At 39.2% G+C, this 16,290-nt stretch overlaps 1 protein-coding gene across 2 annotated transcripts in view; it reads right to left on the bottom strand.

The window, feature by feature from the left end:
* Nucleotides 1-6,688: 6,688 nt before the first annotated feature.
* The window catches only part of LOC119420451 (polycomb group RING finger protein 5-B), a 20,288-nt gene continuing 10,686 nt past the window's right edge, over nt 6,689-16,290 (bottom strand). The window contains exons 7-8 of one of the 2 annotated variants that reach the window (XM_037687849.1): nt 14,811-14,900; nt 6,689-6,838 (exon numbers count right to left, since the gene is read on the bottom strand). In XM_037687849.1, the coding sequence (XP_037543777.1) occupies nt 6,791-6,838; nt 14,811-14,900 (138 nt within the window). In that variant the 3' untranslated portion in view covers nt 6,689-6,790. The remainder of the gene's footprint in view (nt 6,839-14,810; nt 14,901-16,290) is intronic. The other variant, XM_037687857.1, reaches the window with a different exon arrangement.

Here is a 16,290-nt window from a genome sequence, read left to right as displayed (position 1 = left end):
CTGCCAAAAATTGCCAAAACTGCAGACAAGAGCACAATGAACCAGTTGAAGCTGCTGCATTAGCCTGAGAAGAGTGGAGCAAGGACCACCAAATGCACAAGCATGAGGACAAAAAATTAGCAACCCTCACAGCCATGGACTTGGGAGAGCATTGCTGGGTTACTAAAGGACAGGACTGAATCCAAGGGTAGAATTATCTGTCCAGAACTGATCTGGGGCAGCACGGTGGCACAGTTGGTAGAGCTGCTACCTCTCAGCAAGCAGGTTGCCCTGATTCAAATCCTGATGCGGAGGCCTTTCTGGGTGGAGTTTGCATTTTCTCTCCATGCTGCATGGCTTTTCTCCAGGTACTCCAGTTTCCTCCCACAGCCCAAAAACATGCATGTTAGGCTGATTGGTAACCAGTGGTGGCTGGTCAATAGAGGGTGCTAGGGTGCCGCCCACCACACAAACCACTCGCCATATTACATTCAAGACTTAAAAAATTAAATAAAAATGAAATAATAAAATGATTGCTGGACATGGGCATCGGCGACCCCCGTGACCCAAAATGACAGAAGCGGGTAAAGATAATGGATGGATGGATGGATAAAATAATAAAATAAAAATATTTGGACATATATGTATATATTTTTGAGTTGTCTAAGATAAATATTTAATAGTTAGTGAAGGGTAAAGTTGTTTCTTTCAAAAACATTGTCTCTGATTGATGACGTATTTTTGCCCTGGGGGCAGGGCCAGATTAACACTTTACTGTACCCTGGGCAACAATCGTCAAGGGCCCCATCATCACGACCCCAGAATCACCATAATCTGTCAAAATACAGAATAAATTACCATAATATACAGTAAATATACTTAAAATTCTAACTATCAAGTGTGTTTTTATATAAAAAACTCCAAATGCTCATTGACACAAATCATCAAGACTGAATTAAGTTGAACGCACTTTAAGTTGAACACCACATTGGCCACTGGTGTCAGAAGCATTTATAATGGGTGTGTGTGTGTGTGTGTGTGTGTGGGGGGGGGGGGGGGGGGAACCGATGGGGGGGGGTGGGGGTCCTCCCTAGAAAATTTTGAACAAAGTAGATGCCATTTCCTGCATTCTGGTGTATTTTAATGGTTGTTTAACATCTAGTTTTACCTACATAAGTAAACACTTGGAACACCTTGAGATTCCCCTGGAGGAGCTGGTCCAAGTGGCTGAGGAGAGGGAAGTCTGGGCCTCCATACTTAGACTGCTACCACCGTGGATGGATGGAAGTAAATACTTGATTCAGTAACTATTTTAGAGTTAATGGCACAACAAGAAGTAACCTGACCAACAGCTGATTCAATAATTAAAAATATTATATATTCAAAGGTGACGATTTGATGCCCAAATTAAAATTAAATCACTGTAACTTAGTTGACTTCAAATGAAACAAGATTATCAATGAATGTTTGCGACAAAGGATTTACTGATTATAACAAAGATTCCTTCAAGAAACCTCCCAATATAAATCATAAAACCATAATGACTTCTGCTCATTCTAAATTTGTCAAATGGCCTAAATCTCCTAAAGTGAAGGAGAATCATTTTAAAATAATAAATAAGATACATCAGAAACTGGATTAATCTCAAACTTAACATTCCTTCTTTTGATGCTGATGCCATTTTCTTTATGTGGATAACTTAAGCTCAGTGTAGTGAACTTGACCTGATGTCAAATCTTGACCTTAGGATCATATGGTCAGAAACTGTCATTTCATTGATTTGCATCCAGAAATACAGGTTGATCGATCCTGAGACTTTCTTTCTTGAATTAATCAAGTGGAAAAGACAATTCTCTATGATCATTACTATTTTACAAATGTTTTGATAATCAAATTGTGTTAGTTCAAACAATGTTTACATGTTGAAGTGAACTACTCATTTTTATTTACTTAAACAGTAGTAATGATTTTAATCCTCAATTCAAAGTGAAATCAAGTTAGAGTACGTTACAGAGTAATGATTCAATTTCTTGATCGTCTGCTTTGAAGTGAGCAAATTTGTAAGTGTGTCAAAGTTCAAGTTTCGGTCAACTAAAAGTTTACTGAAAAGAAATGTCATGTTTAACTTTTACAGCGAGATACTAGGAGGAGTGACTCCACGAAGTCTGTTTTTTCCATGATATCTTTCTGTATGTTCTTAAACAATCTGAATCTTTTCCTTGACTTTTAATAACACCTTACATCACAAACCACACCTCTGCTTTGGTCCATCGACCAATCAAAAAGCTCTCAAATGAACCGGAAGTGACCCTTCTTAAAAGGTTGGCACTTCCTAGTTCAACCAGAAGAGTTCAGCTCAGAGAGTTCAGCTCAGTCTTGAAGCTGCTGTAAGCTCAATCTTGAAGATGGAGCAGTAGTTCAAGCAGAGTTTTTGGAATTCAGATGCAGAGAGTTTTGGAAGTTCCAGAATGCAGAACGCTGGCATTCAGGAGGCTACTGAATTAGAATCAAGCTGAACCAGAGACGATTTTGGGAATTATAACTTCTGTTTGGATAACCTCACACGACTCTCGAGGTCTTCAGCTGTTCTTATGGAGACGCTGAACAGTGGCTGGAAGTGGGACTTCACGCCGGAACTGATCTATCTTCAGAAAAGGTAAAAGTCAACCTTCACCAAAAGTGTACTGTTGGGACAAGCTGATTTCCAAAAGAGCGTGCTGTTCTGGTTAAAACAGACAAATTCCCTCACACATCTCTCTGTAGACAAACTTCACTTTCCATCTTCAAACTCTCCTATCTGCTAGCAAATTAATCCAGATGTTTTCAGAAATGTCTGTGGTGAAGCAACGGAAAATCATGGCCGTATGGTTTTCCTGGTTGTTCAGCTGATTAATTATGTCGTTATTTTTTAATTCTTGCCAATTAATGTAAACGTTTGATGTTAAACTTTGATTCTGTAAATAAATGACCACATTCATTTTTGATGGGTCAAAGATAAATAACGTCTCACGTCCACATTTTATTAAATTCAATGCACAACATCATTCAGTCCAGAAAAATGAAGAACCCGTTTAATGTATAAATATATCTCAGGATATGTCATACTACATCTCAGTTTTCTCTGATGCCATAAATATAGTCGTACTTATAGCAAAGTACCACATTCACTGTAGTAAGAGGAGGGATAATAAGCCTTCCTTCCCGTTTGATGAACGATTTTAAGTCATACTATTCTTCATTAAGTAGATTAAAAATCTGCAAAACTGCTAAAATCATCTCACAACAGATACAAACTTATTGTTTTAATTAAAACAATGTTTCTCAAGAAAAAAACTGATGAGTTTGTCAGCAGGTAAGGGGCGTTTACCTTCGGGACAAATTGAGGTTGTCGATTGGTCAGTTACTAACACGCCTTCTGAGTTGATTGACAGGTCGCACCGTTGAGGATCCAATTGAAAAAAAAAACGAGCGCTGCAGCAGCCGCGCTGGAAGGAGGTGGGGCTGCACAAATGCAGCGGAAGCGCAGCATTCTGTGCAGCGCTCCAAGTAAAGCAGGAGATAACTAGATATTTTGCTTGTGCCCTCACTACCCTGGGCCCCTTAGAGATCATGGGCCCCTGGGCAGTTGCCCAGATGGTTAATCCGGCCTTGCCTGGGGGCACAAGAATGTTTGCCCAAAGACTCTCGTTAAAAGCTGTACATGCGCAATAGCTCCTCTTCATTACAAGAGATAGGAAGATTCTGGGTTAACCACTCCTATGCCCAGAATATGGTTGCATTGTACGGATTGTGCTTCCGGTCCCAGAACAGATTTTTTTTTTCATTCAACCTTTATTTAGACAGATAAGTCACATTGAGCCTAGAAGACTCATTTACAAGTGAGATCTGTTTAGACAGACAAAAAGTAGTGAAACTGGACACATGTAGGAATTGGAGGTGAAAAAAAATCCTATCAGACTTTTTTTTCCTGCCTGACAAGAAAAAACTCTGATGTTAAAAAACACCTCACACACACAGTGACGTAGACATTCTGCAGAGGGGGACGACGAGAGCGGTGAGCATGATCATAGATGCTCTCGAGGGCACTGTAAAAGTTCTGATAAGGATGTAATAATCAGCCAGTGTCCTCCGGTGAGATCCATAAACATTTTTGAGGTATGTTGCGGAATGGCCAAGAATAACGTCTATGAGAATCCAAGAGTCCTGGAATGATGACACAAAGTTTATTCAGCTGGTTTCATCTGGTTATCAGTTGGAAATTCCTCAGGGAGGGGGTGGTGAGCGTCAGATCATGTTTTCTAGGCAAATTCAGATAAGATGACCTTCAAGGCCAGCCAAGGGAGCCAAATTCAGATAAACACACAGTTGTTTTTGGGACAGGCAGAACTTAATGACATCTACCTTGAATCTGTGTTGGTCTACTCGGTTCCGAAATGTCCAAATTACATGGCCACACCGAAGGAACATGACTGAGTAAAATCCCCGAGATCTGATCCATTCTGCCCAAAGCATTTGAGTCTGGGTACTCGAGGCACGAACCAAGCCATCATAAAGGCAAGCAGCATGATCAGGTCCAAATTTGCTGCTGACGACTTCCTTTATTGTAGATAAAACCAGCAACCAGACGAAGCCAAAAAGCAGAAACCAGTTATCGTAAATCCAATTATAAATGTGTCCTTAAAATCCACAAATGGCAGCAGAGATAGCCACATCATCAAGTCTTCCAAGTTGATGAGATATCCAGCTGCGTACGTGCCAACAGGGCAAATCAGCTCGCCTAAAACCTGTCTTCTCTTTCAAAGAAATGTTGTATATTGAGTTGAGGGACCAACTGATCAAAACAAGTCCATAATTATGGTTTGGAAGATATGCAAGAGAGGCTCAGAAGCAGTTTCACAGACAGACAGAACAGCAAAGCAAAGTGGAGAGAGAGGGGATGGGAAAAGCGTCCAATATCGGCAAGAGCAAGTGGTGAAGTGTAATTTATTTATTTAATTTATTTTGGTCCCGGAACAGATCATGCAGTGACACTGAGGCTAGGCTAGCTGCTGCAGGGAGGCTTTAAGCCATTGAAAGCCATTTATCTATGCCTATGTTGTCATTTCTGATGGATATGCCTCTAAACCTTTAGATGTCTTTGTGAAAAAAATCTTCAGTTGACTATGGATTCTAAAAGTGGGAACTGGTGAGTTTGTTTGTTTCTGGAGCTAGCATGCTAGTGCTAGCCTCCAGGTTATTGTATTTGGCTGTGTGCTAACTGCTATTGCTAGATTTATTTGAATGTGCTTATAGAAAAATTAATTATCAAACATTAATACTTTTCTATACTAAATGTCACTGATGGTGTTATACTATTTTTGAACACCTGCATTTGTATTGATCATTCTGGATAATGAAAAATAAGCCTCTTGCAATAAGTAACTAGCCCCTAGTGTTAACTTTGAAACATTTAAGTTGAAGGTACATTGAGATGGTGAAATGCCATTGCTATATTGTGTGCCAAGATGTAAATGGTAAATGGACTACTTATATAGTGCCTTTCTGTCTTATCAGGATACTCAAAGTTCTTTACAACACAATCTGTGCCTCATTTACCCATTCATACAGCACTCTACTAGAGCTCTACAAAGCTAATTGAACAAATCATTCTAAAGAGACTAATCAGAACTTTATCACATTCATACACCAATGGGACACACATTAGAGGCAATGAGGGGTTCAGTCTTGCCAAGGGACACTTGGCATGTGACTGCTGATGGATTCGAACCCCCAACTCTTGCAATGGAGGACGACTGTTCCAACCTCTTAGCCACGGCTGTAATATTAGGGCCTTTTAATATTTGGAATATTTAAGAGCACTCAAATACTGAGCTTGGTTCTATTTATATTATGAGGTTATATAACTATAGTAATGATGGGGGGGGGGGGGTGCATAGGGCACAATGGAGAGAAATTTTAATTCATTCAACCTTTATACAGATTAAGCCCATTGAGCCTCATTTCTCTCTTTGCAGGGACAAAAATCCATGGATATGAAAACGTGGTTTAGTTTGACCAAATCAAATTTAATCCTCGGTTTGATGTGATGGGTCACATTTATGACAAGAAAAGTGATCAAAACTAAAGCCAAAGAATAAATACACACAAGAGTCTACGGTAGAAAATCAACATTTAATCTACAGTTAGTTAGACAGGCAAACTGGAGATCTGATCATACTTAAGTTCTGATTCAAATAGGTATTTAGGCACAGGGACATACATTTAAAAATATCATATATTATAGCATATATTATTCTATGCGACATGAAAGCTTTTTACTGCAACAACAAAAGCACTTCATCATCAGCTGTACAAAAATACATTTAAATTTCTCTTTATCTGCACATTTTAGACATGTTTAAAGTTGATAGAGCTGCTGCCTCTCAGCAAGAAGGTCGCCGGTTCAAATCTCAGCCAGGGGTCTTTCTGGGTGGAGTTTGCATGTTCTCTCCGTGCTGCATGGGTTTTCTCCAGGTACTCCGGTTTCCTCCCACAGACCAAAAACATGCATGTTAGGCTGATTGGTAACTCTAAATTGTCCCTAGGTGTGAGAGTGGATGGTTGTTTGTCTCTATGTGTCCCTGTGATGGACTGGAGACCTGTCCAGGGTGTCCCACACCTCTCATAAAGTGATGGCTGGATATGGACACTAGTAACCCCGTGACCCCAAAAGGAAGAAGTGAGTAAAAACAATGGATTGATGGATGTGATTGAGTGCATATATTATGTGTGTGCGTGCTTGTGATTGTTGTCTTCTTTTTGCAGGCGTGATTCAGCCAAAGTCAATACGTGGCCGGTACTCCAGAACCATGGGATATGTCTGAGGAAGGCAGGAAAACAAAAAAAGAAAAAGTGTTTCAGAATAAAAATCCATTTCATGCTTTATTATCCAACCAGGCCAGAGGAAAACTACACAGAGTGGTGGTTTCATAAATACTGGATCAGCAGGAAGATTCTGTTGCAGGTCATCATTTATTAAAGAGAAACTTTTATTTTGAACCGGTTCTATAAGAGAAATATATTTGCAACAAATACTTGATCAAACTAAAATTTCTGTTTCTTAAGACACAACAAATACTCGTCAGGAATGTTGGCACTCCTGAGTTTAAGCACAAAGTTTAGAGAGAGTTTTCAGATAAATGTACTTATTTAAGAGTACCACGTTTTATTTTGAAACTTCAAGTTAAAATCTTTTTCTGATTGTCCTTCATGTTCTAGAGGTTTTGTTAGAATCTATTTTGGTTCCTTTTGATGGCTCGTTGCGTTTTAGATAAGACTTCGTTCCCCTTTTGTTTATCATGTTCTGTTTTCTGGACTTGGATTCTTGTGTTTGACCTGTGTCTTTACCGGATCAGTCCTTGTTTACCCCCCAGTTAGTTTCGATCTTGTCCAGTCTGTTTATATATTTCTTGTTGCAGTTATTGCTGTCTGGTATAGAGTTTTACTTACTTGTTTCATTTTTCTTGTGTGGTTCATTTGTGCCATCATTCACCTGTCCTCAGTCAGTTTCTGTTTTTTTTCCAGTCATCCTGCCACGCCCACTTTACCTGTTCATCATTCCTCATTAGTCTTGGCTGCAGTCAGTCTCCCACTTAACCTCGTCTTTATATTCTGTGTCCTGCCATTTACAGAACAGCAGTGCATTGTTGATGTTGTACCACAACGTGGTTTGCTCCAGAGTTTTTCATCTACGTGTTTCCTTGTTTTTTTTGTTTGTTTGTTTGTTTTATTGTTAGAAGCTGTCACGTCAGCCTTTGGTTTTATTATGATAAAGTTATGTTTATTTGAGCTCCTAGAAATTATCTGCATTCTGGGTCCTATCCAAGTAAACCTGACAGGTTTTAAATCCTCCTTCACCTCAAGGTTTAAATCAGAACAAAATTATTGAGAATTTATGGGGGCGCCAGTGAATAGTGGAATAATACTACAAAGCAGAACCTGCTGAATAATACAAGATCCACTAAAAACTAGCAGGATCACTGTTTTCCATTGTGATTCCTGCCTCTTCTGGAAAGCAAAAGGGAGAGAGACAGTATACAGCCATGCTTTTCAGGCATGACATGACCGGTTAAAGAGACCCTCCCCTTCAGGTTTTGAAGAAAACAGTCTGAACTCAGTTTCAGTGGAAGTCAATGAGAGTGTAGGTGTGCACACTGTGCACATTAGCCACGTGGACTTCTGCTCTTTTCTTCATACACTGTGTTCTGTGATTTATGTCACAGATGAAAAGTCCTATTGATAAATACAATATTCTCTGCCGTACCCGTTGCACCACCCTATAAGTCGATTTAGTCCATATTTGTCTAAAAAAGTGGAAAATTCCATAAATATGTCACTTCGCTGTATACATTGCATCTATTATGCGTCACCGCTGACGCGACGCGTTTGTTACACGTCACCGCTGACAACTCGGAAATGTGGAGCCGGTGTTGTGCCAAAAACCGATGGGCTGCCAAATGGCGGTCGCGGGAACGTGTATGGTAGGACTTTAACAAGAATTTAACAAGAATAACACTGAAAAACAATTATTTGTTTGCTCGAAATTATAGTAAAGGTGTGTCTCAGTCTAACTTTTGCTTAATAAATGCACTTTGACGGTCAAATCATCTGTATTTCAAAACAGGATTTGCGGAAGCGGCGGGCAGAGGGACGAGTCTCCACATATCTTCAAAATTTAACAAGATAAACACCTAAAAACAATTATTTGTTTGCTCAAAATTATAGCAAAGGTGTGTCTCAGTTGAACTTTTATACTTAATAAATGCACTTTAATGGTCAAATTAGCTGCATTTCACTGGGGTGGTGCAGCTCGTTTGACAGTTGCTCCAAGCAGCGAGCAGAACGAAAGTGGCACGCTATGGCAAGCCGATTGTGTCTTTAATAACTGGTGAAGAATCTCAGTCATTCAGGACATGGTAAATTTAAAAAAAGTTCAAAACAATAAAGTATAAAGTATAGTATAATAAATAAAGTCTAGTTGTTTTCTCTTGAACTTTTTTGAATTTGTCATTATAGCCACGTTTACCTATTACATGACACAACAGCATGCCTTACTGCTACTACTACTCTGCTGCCATCTAGTGGCTGAAAATGGTACAGTTTTTTTTTTTTTTCCAGTCAGAATGAATGAAAACGGTCATATCTCAACCAAAAATTGGTTTATAAATATGAGAAAAAATCCATAAATATGTTGCTTCGGCCTATAAGTCGCAGGGCATGTAAATTATACAAAAAATGTGACTTATAGGGTGAAAAATACAATAATCAACAGAACATTACCTGAGAACCTCAATGTTTCATTTAAAACTTACACTGTTGTCATATAACTTGAGATGGTCTCCATTTTTTTCTGTCTAAGGGTTCTGGATACGACGCCACATTGCTGCACTTTCCAGAAAAAAGAATGAATATTTTACAGCTTTTACTCTAAAATTGAAGCTGCAACAGCGATCCTTAACTGCATGCTGTCAACCTGCAGGAGGGATTTTAAACACTGAGCCTTAGGAGCCAACACTTACTGTTGTGTTGTCATCTTGGTGCAAATAATTCTGTTCGGCCTCGAGGCTCGTTTAATTTATGCGAGATCCACCTGTCACTCAGGTTTTGTGCTTATTAACTTGGGTTGTGTCTTCTCAACAAAAACATGAACATGTCTGACACGGATGTTGATTTTTATTTTATTTTTGACAGCTCTTTATGTGGTTTTGGCTGCAGAGTGAGGCCTATTTCTGGCCTTCTATTCCTGACAGCTCGAGGTGTTGCTGCAGCAGCTGCCGTCATGTGGACTGGATTTTGCAGCATCATGCTTCAAACCAAAAAAAAAAAAAAAAAAACACAGTCCAAACAGAGTGTCACTGAATTTCTCTTTCTTTCTACATATTTGTGTTCAGATCCAGTGCATGAACTTGTGTTTTAAAGCTTTTGGCAGGTTTTCAGCATTTTATTTTGTTTTTCTGCATAGCGGGCAGCTTTGTAGGTGGCCTTGCATTTATTAACGTGTTGCATCTCACATGACGCCTTTCAACCCAGAATTTAAAACTACGATGATTATTTGATGAGAAGAGGCAGTTATAGCCTTTTTGGTCAAACCTACAATACATTATGCAACATTTCATGCAAGATCTCATACAATGTGTTATTTCTCAATGTGTTATTTCTCAATGTGTTAAGGATTACTCTCGGCTATTACCACATTCAGTTTGTACTCAGTATCTGTACAACTGACTTATAGTCATGTCTAAGTTGGGTCATATCAGTGAGTAGCACAAAAGAGAATGTGTTGTGAATGAAACTACAATCATATCAAATTTTAGCATACGCTCTTTAATACGGACTGAATTGTAACTATTTTGTTGTTTTCTAAGGTCAGTTGGTGTGCATCTTGAATTTTTCTGTAAGTTTCACAAAAAATTGTCTAGTCATTAAATAGTTTGCTAAAAGACAGATTTAACAGCAAATAATTATTAGGCAGTCTTTTTTTTTTTTTACAAAGATCTTATGCAAGCTGTTCGGGTTCAAAATTAGTCATGGGGTCAGTCTCGTGTACTGCTGCACCTAATGTTTGGTCAATATCTGTAAAACTGTCTGAGTTCAAACCATTTTTGAATGTCAGCTGGATGTGGCAGCCATCTTAAATGGGGTTGACCCCAAAAGTTAATCATTTGGAGATAAACATTGAGTAATTACTTTTTAAAGGTGTCATTAAAATACATGTACTGGTTCATTTTATTAATTCTGCAGGAAATCAATCTCACTGGTTTTACAGCATATTTACTGTGCTTGATCACAATTTGCATTAATCAATAGCGCACATATAAAAGTGTACTTATTAAAAAATTCACCCCCTTGGATGCTTTGTTTTTATTGCTGTCATAAATTAATCACAACCAATTTAAACTGGCTTTTCTGACAAAAAAGATGTTCAAAAAAACTTCAATGTCAAACAGTGTCAGTTTTCTACAGCCAATTACATAAAAACATGTACTGCAAAATATATGACTGTATAAAAATTCACTCCCTTTAAAGTTATTGCATTAATTAAACTCATAGAAAAGATTACAGTAGTCCTTCGCTACTTCGCGGTTCGTTTATCGTGGACTCTCTCTTTCGCGGTTTTTCAAAATCAGATTGGACATGACACACAGTTGGCTGATTGATGGATGAACCGCACGATCAGCATGAACATTTTATTTAAAATATATGGTTTTAAATTATTTAGCACCTGCTGCACCAGTGTGCAGCCCACAGCTGCAGGAGAAGCTCCGCCCTGCAGCGTGTCATATCTCCACTCAGCAGAGGAGAAGTGGGCGTAGCCAGGAGCGCTGGCAGATGGCAGAGAGCAGAGGTCATGACATTCTGTGCTCTTTTAGAGCATTTAGAGTTTAGAAACATTGTTTAGAATATTACAAGAGTGTGGGAAGGGTTTCTAAAGCCTTTATATACATAAATACTAAAATAAACTACTACTACTTGTACTACTTTCCCTAATTCGTGGTTTTTCACTTATTGCGGGGCTTCAGGGTACAGATCCCCCGCGATAAACCAAGGACTACTGTATAGAAAAGAACAGGTCAGGAGATGAATGCAAAATGATTTCCAAAGCTCTAAATATCTGCAGGAGTTCTGTTAAATCCATCATCAAGAAACAGAAGGAATATGAGACGTGTGAGCGACCGAGGAGAGGAGTGAGAGAGGCCACCAACCAATGCCCCTTTTGCACCGCCCCTAATAAGCCCCAATTCTGGGCAGCCCGCCACAGAAAGAACTCCTTTGCACCAGCACTTTAGCTCGTATTTTTAGCTGATTTGAGGCTGATTCAGGACCTCTTTTCGTCCCTGCTTCTCTGGTGGGACCGAGCGAGCTCAGTCGAGCTGAGTCTGGACCGAAACGTGAATGCAGGACTCTGATTGGTCAGGGGGAGGAGTCACTGGATCTCAGAAACTTTTCACAGATCTGTCATTTGCAATTTCTCTGGATGCGGAGCAGCAGCTGGATCTATTTTAAAGATGTTAAAAACAATAATGACAACGCCGTGTTTAATGCTGAAGTCCAGGTGTATTTTGTGTTTGGTGACCGACTATAAAATTCGAGCGAGTCACCGCGGAGGATCATACGAGCTGCCGAGACGTTGAAGCCCGCGAGGCCTGACCCCGAGCCCCGGCCTCGTCTGCTCATAAAGGCTGGATTCAAGCCCTGGCAGGCGGGAGGACCGGGATGGAGGGACTGGGGGTGGAAACGTTTTTTTTTTTTTAAACATTTTATGTATAAATTTATTATTTTTTTTAATCAGTGAAGATTAAAAACAAATAAACGGTTCCCCCTTTATCGTGAAATCCTGTTTTCCCTTTGACTTTATTAAATAATATTTTAATTAAAATTAATTAAACTAAAAAATCATAAAAAAGACACAAAATTATTGTATCTCTCATATTTCCCTCAAACATGTTTAAAGAAGAGACACAGCCTTTGGTTCAACATTATTCTAACCCACAGATGTACAAATCACTAAACAAGCATTACACTTTAAATTAAAGCTTTAAATCAAAGCTAAACTTTAATTCAAAGCTAAAAAGAATCTGTAAACAAGAAAAAAATAATCTGTATACAAGAAACAAAAGCACAATGAGTGCAAACGCATCAAATGATGAAGAAAAATATACTTTGTAGAATTTTAAATATAGATATCCTGATACATGCTCAATAATTCAGGTAGAAAAATCTAAAAAAGTTAAGTCTGGTCCTCTGGACATTCAAAAACAAACAAACAAAAAACAAAAATGTAGAAACGTTTCTTCTTTCATCCAAAAGACTTCTTCAGTCTGAGGAGCTGTATTCAGCTCAGTCTTATATAAACAGCTATGAGCTGAAGACAGCAGCTCAGACTGAAGAAGTCTTTCAGATGAAAGAAGAAATGTTTCTACATTTTTTGTTTTTACTTAACTTTTTTAGATTTAAATATAAATGTTTTTGTAGAATCTGGTTCATCAGATTTAATTCAGTTCAGTTTATTTATACTGCGCCAAGTCACAACAGAACTCGTCTCAGGGCACTGAACAGAAACATTCATATATAAAAATAATAATTTAATATTTATCTGAGGAGCAGAACTCTCATTAGCAGGACTTGGATTCTGGACACGCCTCCAGAATGGGTCCTAAAGTGCAGGTGCAAATCCAGGCTGAGCTGAGCCAGGCTGAGCAGAGCCAGGCTGAGCAGAGCCAGGCTGAGCTGAGCCAGGCTGAGCAGAGCCAGGCTGAGCAGGGGTGTGCAGGGCTGAGCAGAGTTGGGGCTGATTAGGGGCAGTGCAAAAGGGGCACAAGTCACTTGTGACCACTTGCTCATACAGCCTTCAGCAGGTGTGACGACCTGCTGCTCCGGTTCTTCACCAGTCTACGCTTTAGGAAGCGTGGCAAACAAAAAAACACGAAAACGCAATAGACTTTTTAAAAACGCAACAGTTCTGTTAAATCCATCATCTACTTCTTCATGATGGATTTAACAGAACTCAGAACTCAACCAGGCCAGACGCGCTGAAGCACTTGACCATGCAGACCTTCACATGTCATATAGTAAACTTTAATGAGTTCTCTTTAACAGTAGCTGTTTAGGGTCTAGGAAATGTTTTTGTATCCATCCTTTTGGACTTTTTAATAATCTTTACTCTGTGTTGAATTAGGACAGCCACACACACACACACACACACACACACACACACACACAAAACCTCTACAGAGATTTGATTACACTTTCACATTTTTTTGTTAAAAATTTATTTGTATCACCATCTCTATGATGGCTGTGAGGTGTAAATGAACATTTGAAAAAACAGAATTACATTAAGCCAAAACTGATGTGGCCAGAATCACATTTGGAAAAAACGAAATTACAATAAGAAAAACCAGAAAGAAAAAAAAAAGAAGAAAAACCAGAAGTGGTGGGGTTTGTTTTTATTGTATTTTTTTTACTTTATTAACATAAAACAGAACAGTGTACAGTACACACACTAACTATCACATGATGTCGATTCTGTGGTCAAATCTATATATTTATAATTAGCAAAATCTGGGGGCTCGCATCATGTTAGTTTGATCGTTTAAATCATGTGTCAAACTCAAGGCCCGGGGGCCAAATGTGGCCCCCGTTGACATCTTATCTGGCCCCCAAGATGTTGTTTTGAATGCAAAATACTTTTTTCACTTTAATTTTTTCAGTAATCTTTGATTATGATGTCAAAAGTGCAACCGAGAACATCAAATGAGACCGATCAAACTCTTGTTGAGGAACCTGCAACCAAGACAAGATGTTGGGTATCTAACTTGACTTCATGTAGATTCTGAAACTGGCCCTTAGTTTGAAAAAGGTTTTAATTTTGGCCTCTTTTTGTAAATGACACGCCTAATTATGTATACAGTATTACTAATGCCGCACCAGTAAACCTAAAATGTAAAACTAAAACTTGGGTCAACAAAACTTAAAAACCTTGAAGATCCTGCCGAGCTTGAACAAAACATAGCTCTCCATTTCTACAGGCTAAAGGCTAGCCTGCTAACTGTACCTCCATTGTGTGTGTACTATAAATTGTTCTGTTCTTCCATTTTATGTTGTTAATAAAGTAATTAAAAAAATACAGTAAAAAAAATCCCCCACCACTTACGGTTTTGCTTAATGTAATTAAATTTTTTCAAATGCAGTTCTGTTTTTCAAATGTTGTCTTTTGAAATGTTGTTCATTTACACCTCACGGCCACCGTACATCTCACATGTAAACAGGAAGCTGAAACATGGCTGCCTTACGTTCTCTCCATGCAGCCTCCATCGGGTCATGTAGATGAATTCCAGAGTGTGATCTCGGCCCATGATCTCTCCGTTACAAAGCACATCTAGCTGGGAGAGAAAAAATAAAACACAAAATTGGTTGTGTGTGAAAAATTTTATGACAATGAAATTGTGTGAAAATTTGTTTTAAAATGACAACGAGAAGGATGAGCAGAAGTTTGTTGTGGTAAAGATTGGGCGGTTGCTCAAAAAATGTCCTTGTGTGTGACTGTGTGCGTGTGACTGTGTGTGTGTGACTGTGTGTGTGTGACTGTGTGTGTGTGTGCGTGTGACTGTGTGTGTGTGTGACTGTGTGTGTGACTGTGTGTGTGACTTCAGACCGGTCTGATTTTATTTTTTTAATCCTTGATTTCGCTGATGGCAAAAAAAAAAACCTGACAAGAATAATTAAAAAATGAGACTAAAAATCGACGTTAGTCAGATTCATGTTTTGAATGATGTTTTAAAAGAGTTTTCTTCTGTTTTAAATCACATTTCAAATCAGTTTCCTCCCCTTAGCAGTCTGGAACCACAGGCCCGTGGGGTATCAGCCCAAAATAAGCCTAACACTAAAACTAAACCCCCGGTTCATCATCAACCTGTTGACGTTTTGAATGACATTTCAAATTATTCTTCTCCCATTAAAACCACCTTTCAAATCAGTTTCCTCCACTTAGCTGTCCTGAACCTGAGCCCCACTGCGTGACGGTCCAAAGAAAAATATAATACTAAAACTAAGCCCTCGGTCAACCGCCGACCCGTTCTACTTTCAAATCAGTTTTCTGTGCTTAGTGAGACACCTGCCGAGGAGCAGACTCTCATTGTAACATGACGAAACGTGGCACCTGCGACTCAAACCACAGTCAAATGCATTGAAAGGGCCAGAGTGGGCGACACTGAATCCCACCTGAAACTAGTGGCTAAAGATCAGGTGAAATTATTGAGTGTCTAAACAGTTACATTTATCTGATGGTTTGGACTTTTGACTTATAAAAACAGGAACAAACTCTTGGGGATTGTCAGCATGTGCAGTAAAACTGCTGCCACAGTCCTACAGAACCTCACTGACCAACAGAACCTCACAGTCCTGCAGAACCTCACTGACCAACAGAACCTCACTGACCAACAGAACATCACTGACATACAGAACCTCCCTGACCTACAGAACATCACTGACCAAAAGAACCTCACTGACCTACAGAATATCACTGACCAACAGAACCTCACTGACCTACAGAACCTCACTGACCAACAGAACCTCACAGTCCTGCAGAACATCACTGACATACAGAACCTCCCTGACCTACAGAACATCACTGACCAACAGAACCTCACTGACCTACAGAACCTCACTGACCAACAGAACCTCACTGACCTACAAAACCTCACTGACCTACAGAACATCACTGACCTACAGAACCTCCCTGACCTACAGAACATCACTGACCTACAGAACCTC

Source organism: Nematolebias whitei, chromosome 1 (genome assembly GCF_014905685.2).
Source record: "Nematolebias whitei isolate Nwh7 chromosome 1, NemWhi1, whole genome shotgun sequence".
Taxonomy (NCBI): Eukaryota; Metazoa; Chordata; class Actinopteri; order Cyprinodontiformes; family Rivulidae; genus Nematolebias; species Nematolebias whitei.
This window is presented reverse-complemented; position numbering and strand designations above follow the sequence as displayed.